The sequence below is a fragment of the Mustela putorius genome, unplaced genomic scaffold (genome assembly GCF_011764305.1).
Source record: "Mustela putorius furo isolate JIRA1106 unplaced genomic scaffold, ASM1176430v1.1 tig00003845_pilon_pilon_pilon, whole genome shotgun sequence".
Classification (NCBI taxonomy): Eukaryota; Metazoa; Chordata; class Mammalia; order Carnivora; family Mustelidae; genus Mustela; species Mustela putorius.
Window position 1 is genome coordinate 96,330,959 of NW_025421998.1, and position 12,056 is coordinate 96,343,014.

A 12,056-nucleotide genomic window follows, 5' to 3' on the forward strand; every position below is an offset into this window, starting at 1 on the left:
ATATTACTTTATCTCATAATTAACATTTTAAAGTATATGTTAGAAAGGTAAAATCTTACTAAGAAATATAGATACTTTGATGACAAATTCCTGTTTATAATTTATAAGAGTAAGCAGAAAAACAGAAACGTATGATAATTTAATAGGGCATTAGTTGGAGAAGTATAAAATATTTTCCTATACAGTTCAGTGCATTTTAAGTAGAAATTGTGAACAGCCCTCATCTCACGATGATCTTACTTGGGGTAGGAGCATCTTTTATTATTTTCCTTGCTAATTTTTCTAATTTCGCTTTTCTCTTGCTGTGACATTAAATCAAATGAAACACTGTACCTCCAGGTTAAATGTAGAGTTGAGTGGAAGCTCACAGATACTCTATTTCATCAGAGTTACTGTAACCTAAAGGTTATATTAATGAGACCACGCGGTTTTCATTGTGAGACATGGAGCCGTCCATTTATCCAATAGACACTTCTTAGAACACCGAACTAATCACCCTGCTGTCCATCTTAAAACTCTTCAAACTCCCTGCCATTTGTTCACTGAAGAGCTATCCATCTCCCTGAGTACCGAGTATCTATCCCAGAACGCTCTTCTTCCCTCTGCCATGCAACCCGTTCATGATGTCTCAGCCTTCTCTGAGAAGCCTTTCCCCTACCCATGCTGTGTTCCACTCTCCTGTGCATTCCCACAGTGCACAACACACACTCGGCAGTCACAAAGCACCTCTTTAGACACAAGGTGCTGCTGTTCAGACGTGAACAAGACAGATAGATCTGTCCTAGCTTTGCGGGCTATATGGTCAGGCTGGGAAGAAAGGCTTCCAGTAAACAATTAGAAATAACCACCACAAGTACGGGAAGTGTTCAGAGTGCCTTGGGGGAGAACAAAGGAGCTACCGACACATAAAGAGGCAGAAACTAACCTGGAGGGACGGAGAAGAGGAGACCTCCTTAACAACCTCACCGATTTTGCCGTGTGGGACAGGCAAAGAGAAGGAAAAATTTTGAAAAATATTCAAATGATGGGCAAAAAAAATCTCTTTTCTGAACAAAGAGAAAAAGTAGTGCAAGATGAAGCTGGAGAATGTGTTGAGCCTACATCATGTCAGAAGCCCGAGGCAGCTGTGGAAGTGCACTGCTGCTTTTCCCCCAGAAAGAACTTGCTAGGGCTGTGAGGGGGGCGGCTGACGGTCATGGCCCCATGGCAACTGCAGGATGCAGCCACCAAGGCCTCAACCTTCCCTGAGAGCTTCCCGCCCATGACTAACCACAACAGGACGAGGAGGGTCTGGTCCTTTCTGCTCAGAGCAAGATTGTTCTAAAAGTCTTGATCCAATCTTCCCTATTGGATTATCCAAGATCTTACCAGATTGGTTTCCCAGATGATATATACACCTAATGCCTGATTGCCCTCTTCCCTCAGTTTGAGACTCTCTCTGAATTTCAGTGTTAAGTTTGAGATATGATTATTTATCTTCAGACTTAATGACCAAATATTGTATTACAGAACAGATACTACCAATTTGACATATATAATTGCATTCCCAGCTTTCAATAATTTCAGTGTTGGTCCTAGGAAAACTGAAACACCAGTTGTGAAGAATTTATCATTTCTTTTCTAAAAAACTCAAAATCAGCTATGTCTGGATGAAGCAGATAACTCTCAATGGGCTGTGTTCTGTTTTTGTTAAACAAATATTTAATTACAGCAATTTATTGCTGGAAATAGCACAATACATTTGGTATTGTTCAAGCTACAACAGAGATGGGAAATGTTCACTCAATTACTTTTGTTCCGTTTGTACAATGTGCTACTTGTCAATTAGGATAATAAACAAGGCTTGTCTTCAAAGACAGAAACGTAGCAGACTCTTCTCTGAGTTCAAGTTGATCATATTTTGCTTATGTAAGAGTTTGCAATGATGACTCATGGACAAAGATAGGCCACATTTGCTTGTTTTGCCCTCATAATATTTAAACACACATATAAAAAGAAAACACATACAGGTCTTCATGGAAATGATGAATGAGAGATGAAAAGTTGCTACTCATATCAGGCCAAGAATGAGTTTCAGTAACTTTACATAAGGTCCACTTTACCCATTTTGTGACTTCACCATTATAAGGTATTTGAATCTTTGACCTCTGATTTAAGTGCACACATTAACACTGTGGCAGCTAAGAACAGATTTATCCAATATACAGGAAAAATATGACAGCCAAAACACTGGCACAAGAGTTACCACTTCAGAGGAGTAAAAACTTTAAACAGGGTCTTTGACTCTTAACCACTAAAAAGGTACGTATCTTACCTGTAGGTGTTTTTCTTCTATCTTTTTTTGGAGAAGTTCAAGACACTTGGTGAAGTCAGTGTGGTCTTGGTCAGGTGTTGAAATAATCTCACATCCCTATGTGTTTAAATTAAGAGAAAAGGTAAGAATATATAATGATGTCAGCCTTATAATGAACAAGATCAAACACTATAAAACTAAAGACAAGGTACCAATAGATATAGTCTATTATGCCTACATTATACCCCGATCATTAGTACCATCATCTTTTTTATTTCACATAAGAAGACATCTCAGAAATGGTGTTAGAATATCACAATAATGGTCTGATTATGACAATCATTTTATTAAACAAAAGTGTAGATTTATACTACATTAATGGTCTCTTTAAGAATCACTGCTGTGATGACATTAGAGATAAACATAAGGACTCTGGTACAAGTATTATAAAATATATTCACAGTAAAATCACCTGAAGTTAAAGTGAAACTTTTTCTTTTTCCGTTTTTTTTTTTTTTAAAGATTTTATTTATTTATTTGACAGACAGAGATCACAGGTAGGCAGAGAGGCAGGTGGGGTGGGGCGGAGGGGGGCAGGCTCCTTGCTGAGCAGAGAGCCTGAAGCGGAGCTCAATCCCAGGACCTTAAGATCATGACCTGAGCCAAAGGCAGAGGCTTTAACCCACTGAGACATCCAGGCGCCCCAAAATGAAACTATTTCTAAAAAATAAATGTGAATTTAAGCAGCCCTCCTAAGTTTACTTACATGAATGGAAAAACTTTTGGAACTAATGATAAAACTACATTTTAAGTAAAATCAACTCAGCTCTTATATGAAATTCCTTTACAGCACCTTTCTTACCCAAAATAAAAAGAAGCATGAAGAGCTACACCTGCATAAATATGTCTCTTGGATTACCTTTTGGACATAATGAAGTGAATTTATATGGTCTTTGCCTCTTCTACACCAGATACCTTACAGTGAGTGAAAAACCAGGATTCTATTTACGACTATGCAGCCACAACAGTGCCAGCTTGTTGGCACTCCTGGACTTCGACAGCTAGAGAAACAGTATTTCTGAAATGACACCTTATCCTCCACTGTCTTGCAAAGGCAAAGGCATGTAAAACCAGAATGCGGGACTTGAGACTTCTTAATTCCCAAATGTAACAATTCGTGGTCTCTCATAAACAGCTGAGTAAGGGGAAGTTTAATATAATCCAGTATATAAAGTTGCCATTCAAAGAGTTTTCAAGGATACAAAACACCCATACTGTCTCCTAAATTATTCCAAGAACTGTTCTCAGTAGATTTAGCAGTTCTTCTTTAACTTCAAGGTCTCTGTAAACGTGTCAAGCTCAACCTGGGCTTCATTCATTTATGACTACTGTCCTACAAGGTGATGATCAATGAAAAAATTAATTTCTCATCATTCAGAAATATACTATGCCCTAAAAGATATATGTCATTTTTACAAAATCATTGACATGTACTTTTCTGATCCTCAGAGTGCACTGAAATTTACTATGGTCACCAAGCAAGGGCATAAAGAAGTTGATTCGTCTCAGGTTAACACACTCTTAGAAGAAAGACATAAGCATATGCCAGAACCTGCAGGGAAATTATCAGGGCTGAGGAGATTAAACTGTCACCAAACCAAAAACAAACAAACAAACAAACCATTATACTGAAAGCTTGCTGAGGACAGGAATTACGTTTCATGCATTACTATTTCTAGCGCATGGCACCAGTCTGCTATCTGGTAAGTAATAACAATAAATGTTTAACTGATATTATTGAGGAATAAAAATGTATGTTGGCAAAGGCGTAGGAGAGCATGGTATCTTACTACTAATTACTGCATTTTTAACAATGGGAAATCACTTTTGTCTTTTTAGGCTGACAATATAAATAATCACTCCAGCAAAAGGAAACAAAATGAGAAAGTCAAATAGAAATAGCGATAATACAACAGATGATTAACAGACCATTATGTTCACAGTTATCGTCACAGAATCAACACAGATCCACAGGAAAAAATTATAGTGAATGAGAACCCAAGAAATAATCTAGTCCCACTATAATATTTTGTAGATTAAGGAAATCAAAGTGAGAAATTTAAATTGATTTGCTAAGACATGGACAGGTGGGTGCAACATTGTCACATCTAGAAATCTTTATGATTTAGATCTAGGATCTAAGGATCTAGGAATCCTTTACTCTTAATGATGTGGAAATAAATACCTAGATAACCTGATGCAAAAAGGTCAGATAACATCTCCAGAGTTGGTACCCTGAGAATGGTATCAAGTCAGGCTATGAGCTCTTCCAAAACATATGAGCAAGGCTTTACCTCATCAATTTAAGACAGACACACATAAGAGTGTAAGTCAGGACATGGGAACAGATTACCAGAACTGAAAAATGCAGACTGTATCTAAACCAAGAACTTCTAGAAACTCTGAGGTGTTTATCAGCCATCCAGAGCTTCTTGGAATTGTCATGAGTCCACATGATTCTAATCTCATCACAGACGGAGAAGGAATTCACTGGAAGTGCAAACAGCCCCAACAGCCCTCACCAGGCAGCTTACAACAGCTAGAAAGGAGACTGGCAAAACAAAGCATTAGCCAAAGTGCAATACCAGGCCTTTGGCCAACTGAAGATGTCTTTACTGTTTTCTGGGTCTTATGGTAACATTAATATCTAAAAGGGGGGGAGGCGCCTGGGTGGCTCAGTGGGTTGAGCTTCTGCCTTTGGCTTGGGTCATGATCCCAGGGTCCTGGGATCGAGCCCCACGTCGGGCTCTCTGCTCAGCGGGGAGCCTGCTTCCTCCTCTTTCTCTGCCTGCCTCTCTGCCTGCTTGTCATCTCTCTCTCTCTCTGTCAAATAAATAAATAAAATTTAAAAAAAAAAAAGATCTAAAAGAGGGGAAATATAAAGCCAAAAAGAAACTATCAACATCCTGCAGACAAGGAAAAATGCAGAAATGCTCTAAAGTAGCAAGTGACGCTCATCTATTATATGTTAATATCTATTTAGAATTATTTATGATATAGAGTAAGACTCCATTTGTTAAGAGTCAGAAGCCTTGGGTACTGTGAAGAATTCTGTGAAGAATTACTGTGGATTAGATGCTTAAAAAACAAAACAAAAACTCACACTGATCTAAGATTTAGCAGATATAAAAGCTAAGAAATTTAGAGTATATCACTCTAATAATAATACATGGTTTTTAATATTAGCTTTCTAACAGATGTATGTATATTTAAGAATACACAGAAACCTTCCAAAATATAAACTACAAAACTCCCTAAACCACATTTAACAAACCAATGTTCAAGTGGAAACTTTTGTTTCAACTACTACTGTCTGATTTTCCTTAGTTGCTTGGAATGTATTTTTTAGGATACAAATTATTCTTTTATGAGCCAGCAGGTGGCTCCAATCTCATTCTATGCACTTGCCTTATGAAGTTTTTGTCCTTATACAAATAGAAATTTAAATAGTTCGATTCTAATAATAAGTTCCCTTTATGGACAACCACTTTTTCAAGCTGGATTATTATTTAATATTGCATTTTTAATAATTTTGTTTTATACTAGAATTCAAAAGGAAAAGATTTGGATTGATGTCACAACGTTTAGTCTGTGTAAATGTCGAGGCTATTCTAATTTTGTTCTAACCTTCTGAAGATGAGGAACCACAATGCCCACCCTATGTCCTCCAAACCATAACCAAACATAAAAGGAAAAGCAAGAAAAACTAAGTTCAAACTAGTTTAAAAATTCTGTTCCAGTGTGTCGAACTGACCACAGATTTCCTCATCAGGTCTTTCTCATTCCCTGAATCAAAACCAGGAAAAGGCATATGAAAAGTTAATTATAAATCAATTCCCAGAGGCCCAGTCAACTACTTTTTAGGAGCTTACTAGTTGTTTATTCCTTTATTAAACTGTACTGTGTACAGAGGAAGTAGGAATCTACCAAACACCAATGGCCCAGTGGTATAAATAAAAACATGAATATCATAATTAGTGAACATGTCAAATAGAAATATGTGTATGTCTGAGTGTAGGAAAGACAGCCAGTTAAGGGGAGGCTCCTTTTCTTCCTCTTTCCATACTAAGAAACTCCCAGCCATGCTTCACCACTATCCAGTAAGTGCCTGAAAGGAAGTCAGTCTTCTATTCTTCCCTAAGTTGCTCCTTTCTTTTTGATGGGTAGTGGGGACAGTGTGGGCATGTGAAATCCCATTTTGGTTTCGGGGCTGAACTACACTCTACAGGAAAGCCAACTGCAATACAGTGCAATGAGACACTCGGAAAATGAGCGATTAGCTTCTCCTCCATAGAGGTATAATAAACATCAAAATACTGCACTGTTGAGAATCATATTATAATAGAAAATATGCATTAAGAAAATGAAATAGTTTATAATATCAAGGAAATACCATGAGTTCATATTAAAATAACAGGTGCCCTAAGGTCCAGGAAATCAAAATTTAAAAACAGATATAAAAGGTGCAGAAAGATGCAGAAAAGTTACAAATAAGGTAAATTAATCCTATGGTCAACATGATAAATTAGCAGATTGGAGGAGACTGAAGACAAAAAAGAAGCAAACGTACTAAAGTTAACAGAAGTAGAACTTTACAACACACAAGGAAGTGTGCTCAGACAGCAAATGAACCAAAGTGGAACAAATCAGATAGACATATACACTGGCAAAAATGGCCATCTATGAAAATCCTTTTCTGCTAGTTTGGGAATGCATGATCTCCAGTCAAAAAGAGAAGAATCAATGTTCCTTGAGTATTGGGAAACTAACATCGGCATCACAGTTGCTAGGACGATACCAAGGCATGTCAAGCACTCAACAGAAGTTTGATGGACAGAAGAATGATGGATAGATTAAAAGCATCTCTCTCCTCATGGCACTAATGGTATGCTTCTCTAAAATATACACAGGGATAAGCCTTAGACAATGAATCTAACACAGAAAAGCAGCACTGTCATTATTTTTTCAAAGGTATGCTACTGCTGCCATAAGAAACTTTTGTATTAGGGCATGACTAATACAGATTCTTAAAGTGGCGATGAATACTAGTGCTTCATATGCAATTAAACAAATTAAAATCTAACAATGTTATCAAAGTTAACATCCAATGAGAGAACAAGAACCACCCATGTACATAGAGGCTAACAAACGAAGCACTATGAAGTACTACATAAATAACTCAGAATATCTTTGAATGAATTGTAATTCATTTCTTAAGACCAATGACAAGGAATCAAACTGACATCAAGGAACTAATAAAAATTTAGCAAAAAAGAGTTTTCAGGATATGCCCTAGAATGACAATAGCTCACTTCAATTTCTAGGAGTGCTAGCATCTATGGTCATAGCAAACACAAAAATGTGTGTAATATGTGTAATGCATGATCCTAATCACAGTAAAATCACAAATCAACTAAAACAGGGTTAGGGATGCCTAAGTGGCTCAGGGTTACATGTCTGACTCTTGATTACAGTCACGAAATCAGGTTCATGATCTTAAGGTCATAAGATTTAGCCCCACATTGGGCACTAGGCATGGAGCACGTTTGAAATTCCCCTCTCCATGTGCCCCTACCCTTACCCTGATTCATCACTGACTTATTTAAAAAAAAAAAAAAAAAAGGTTTAGTTCAGTGTGGCACACTTACATTTTTAAAAAAGAAAAAATGTTTAAACAACAAGGGTTATGCTAAATGCTTAGATTAACCAATTCAACGTATTATTACGATATCCAATTTCATTATTTTATAAACTATTAATAGCCTACTTTGAATATTAAAATATTTTATTCAAATGACCAAATAATTTTATTATGTAACTTGTTATATCTACTTAACTACTATTAAATTATTAACCAAGCTATGAGCTTTAAGCCATAGCCTCATGAAGGTGTACACTGTGCCCTCTGTTCACTACTGCATCCCCGGTACCACAACCCAACACAGTAAATGGCAAGTAGGAAACATTTAGTAATGAATCAAGTCTCTTATAAAGGCCCGAGATCAATCATCACTTAGACGAGGATGAGCAGAGTTTTCTGCAAAGGAGCAGACAGGAGCTCTTTCAGGAGGTGCAGGCCATAGGGCCTGTGTCCCAACTATTCACGCTTCCTTTGTGTCATAAAAGCATCGATAGGTAATACAGAAATAACTAGGAATATGTGTTCCAATAAAACTGAAAATTGGAGGTCAGAGAATTGTCACATGCCATAAAACATTCTTCTTCTTTAGATTTTTTTCCACCAAACATTTAAAAATTTAAAAACACTTCTTAGCTTGCCAGTTTATAGAAAAGCACAATGGGCAGATCTGGCCCATGGGCTGAAGTTTACCAACCGATCCCTGACCCAGGCCCACAGTAAGTTTTTGTGATTACAGCCAAACCCTGTACATATGTGAGAAATTCAATAGAAGGGAAAAGATTCCGCCCTTTATTTATTTTTTTTTTAAGATTTTATTTATTCATTTGACAGAGAGAGATCACAAGTAGGCAGAGAGGCAGGCAGGGAGAGGAGGAAGCAGGCCCCCCACTGAGCAGAGAGCCCGATGTGGGGCTCGATCCCAGGACCCTGAGATCATGACCTGAGCCAAAGGCAGAGGATTAACCCACTGAGCCACCCAGCTCAGCCCTTTAAAGGAACCTCTGTGCACCTCGTTTTCCTCGTCTGTAATGGAACTAATCTGCCAACTAACATGGAGACGGAGGTTCCACGAGCTAGTGCACATGAGGCTCCCCGCCCAACGAGGAACTCTGCAGATGCTCATCTTGGCACCCTCGAAGATTCTCCAGAAACATCAGAGGCTACAGTCAGACCACCTCACATCAACGATTACTAGAGTAAGCAACATATTGTTAATATTCTCCCAAGAACTTTGTGTGCTGCTAACTTAACTATTTTTGAATTTAGTGACAACTCAAAGAAATTATTACAAGGCAATGAGTGTCAACCTAACAGCCAAAACCAATGCAGAAGTCTTTAGACTGTCGTTGTCAATGACTTCATCTACCATCTGCCAATAACTTAATATAAGTTAATGAGTTTTTACATTTAGCGCACACAAAACCTATCAGGTTATATTATGCTGACTCCTCTAAAACTCTTTAATGGGAAAGAAAACAGATCCTTTTGAAAAAAATTATAGTACCATATCAGTTGTTATTTCATGCACTATATCCACAGAGAGACTGGGTCTCATTAAAACAAGAGGCAAGGAGTGAAGTCTGGTGAAAGCATTCCCAAACCCGCTGTTAGCTGACTCATTGTAGCTGAAGTCATTTGGTGCCCATCCATCTACCCAGGACAAGAAAGGACTTGTGCAAATTACCCTGAAGAGATTTTATGGGGCTCTGAGACTTCTGCTGTAACTTTATGGCCTGAGTTTATAAGGTTAAGAATTCAGAAGTGTTATTTCCTCCTAGGTACCACATGCACACCGATTCTGAATATTTATTTGGAGGGCTTGCATATAGTCTCTCACCTCGCATAATTAAATGCAGTATGTATGTAGCTATAAAATCGAAGATGCTTTTCAATAACCTAAGATTTTTCCTAATAAAATGTAACCTAATTCTTTGGAAAATCAGAGAATTTTAAAACTATGTTAAAATTAGAATCTTAATATTGTAATCTGCTGATAATTAACTGTCTTCCTCATTAAATTAATAACACCTATAACTACTATTTGAGTACACCATTTGTTACAGGAGATGTTAGTCACTTTACAAGAGTTATGTTCTTGCATCCCCGCAATACCCTTATAAGGTAAGTGTCATGATCACATTTAAGATACACAGACTCAAGTTTGGAGAGATTAAATAACTTGCCCAAGATCACACAACTGCTGAGGCCATTCTATGTGATCTGAAGCCCATACTGTTAACTAATCATACTTTGTACTCAACCCTGCTTAATTAAACTTTGGGTATTTTGGCAGATTGAAGCAGAAAAATGCCTTTATAATTTGTTCTGAACCTTGATTTAGTTGGTTTTCTCCAGTTTTAAGTACCTGAAAATCCTTTAGCTCTTCAAAGACATGACTCCTACCTGACCCCATGCTGTTTCCGTAGTAGCCCAAGGTATAAAAACCTCAGCGTGGCAAATGGGCACTAAATGCTTAGCTCTCTTGCTCTCCTTCTTTTCTGCTTTCCTAACTTACAATGTTATCACAATATTTATCATTATATTCATGAAAATTCTGCTATTTAACTTACCATTATGCTCAATAGCTCAGTCTGTAAGTGTTTCTTTTGGCTTATTTTTCTTAGAATTAGAGAAAATGAAATTACCAGGAAAATAATAAGAAAATTGTTTATGATCTTTGATATATGTTGACGGGTGCTTTCTAGGAAGGATGAAAAATTCCATATTCCCACTCGTAGTAGAGGAGGGTAAAGAGTTTCTTAAAATATAACAGTAGGGAAGATAATTCATCATGAATTTCTTACTGTGAATTAATTTAATTGCTATTCTTGCTTCTTAATAAGCAAAGAAATCACTTTCACTAAGAGAAAGAGGACTTCACTGGAGAGCAAGGAAGAAAAAGGTAAGATAATTCTGGAGTGTGAAGCAGACATGAAACGGGAAGTGGTTTATCAGATTGAAGACTGAGCGGTGAAGAACAGTTTGAAAGAAATGGACATTTCTGGAAGTGGAAATAGGTGTCAATCAACCTATTGTAAAAGAGGGTGTAAGAGAGGAGGCAAAAAGCTATCAAAGATTACCTTTCAAGTTGGCTCAGAAAACAAAACAGTTTACTATCCCATCATATTTTTTCTATTTTCTTTTTATTATGTTATGTTAGTCACTATACGGTACATCATTAGTTTTTGATACAGTGTTCCAAGATTCATTGCTTGCATGTAACACCCAGTGCTCCATGCAATAGGTGCCCTCCTTCATACTCATCACCTGGCTAAACCATCCCCCCACTCTCCCCTGCTCTTTGAAATCCTCAGTCTGTTTCTGGAGTCCATAGTCTCCCATGGTTCAATGATAAGAGTTTTACTGAGTATTAAAATTATGGCTCTCACACACTTTATTTTCCTCTATTTAATGGCAAAGTTGCCTTTCTTATTGTACATAAGCATGATAAACACTTAAAAATATTTTGGGGAGACAGAGTCAACAGTCTTCTAAAATTTGAATCTGTTAAAATATTAATAATGAGTTTCCATAATCATTCATTAAACTGAAGTGGCCGGGCGCTTAGGTGGCTCAGTGGGTTGAGCCTCTGCCTTTGGCTCAGGTCATGATCTCAGGGTCCTGGGATCGAGGGCCACATTGGGCTCTCTGCTCAGCGGGGAGCCTGCTTCTCCCTCTCTCTCTCTTCCTGTCTCTCTGCCTACTTGTGATCTCTGTCTGTCAAATAAATAATCTTTTAAAACAAATAAATAAATAAATAAATTGGACTGGCCAGAATTCTAACAAGAAACTGCCTGTCAGATTAAGAGTATAGCAGGTATAAGGCAAAATGACATATACTCCAGATAATCAAAGGTAAAGATCCAAAATTAGCCCAAGGTAGTTCTTAAGTTTAGTTAGACAAAACCAACTGGAATCTAATGATCTATGTTTCTGATATAGGTATGAAAATGGTCTTTTACTCTGTAGAAATGTAACCACAAAATAGCCATTTCCCATTTTCCTCTTTATTGTATAAAGCATACTATGGTAGATTGCTCCTTCCATTTTATTCACCAAACT

General features: G+C 37.3%; 1 protein-coding gene across 2 annotated transcripts in view; it reads right to left on the reverse strand.

Annotated features, from left to right (window-relative positions):
* The window catches only part of TPK1 (thiamin pyrophosphokinase 1), a 335,576-nt gene that overhangs the window by 149,187 nt on the left and 174,333 nt on the right, over nt 1–12,056 (reverse strand). For both annotated transcript variants that reach the window (XM_045063116.1, XM_045063115.1), the window contains exon 6: nt 2,315–2,410. In XM_045063116.1, the coding sequence (XP_044919051.1) occupies nt 2,315–2,410 (96 nt within the window). The remainder of the gene's footprint in view (nt 1–2,314; nt 2,411–12,056) is intronic.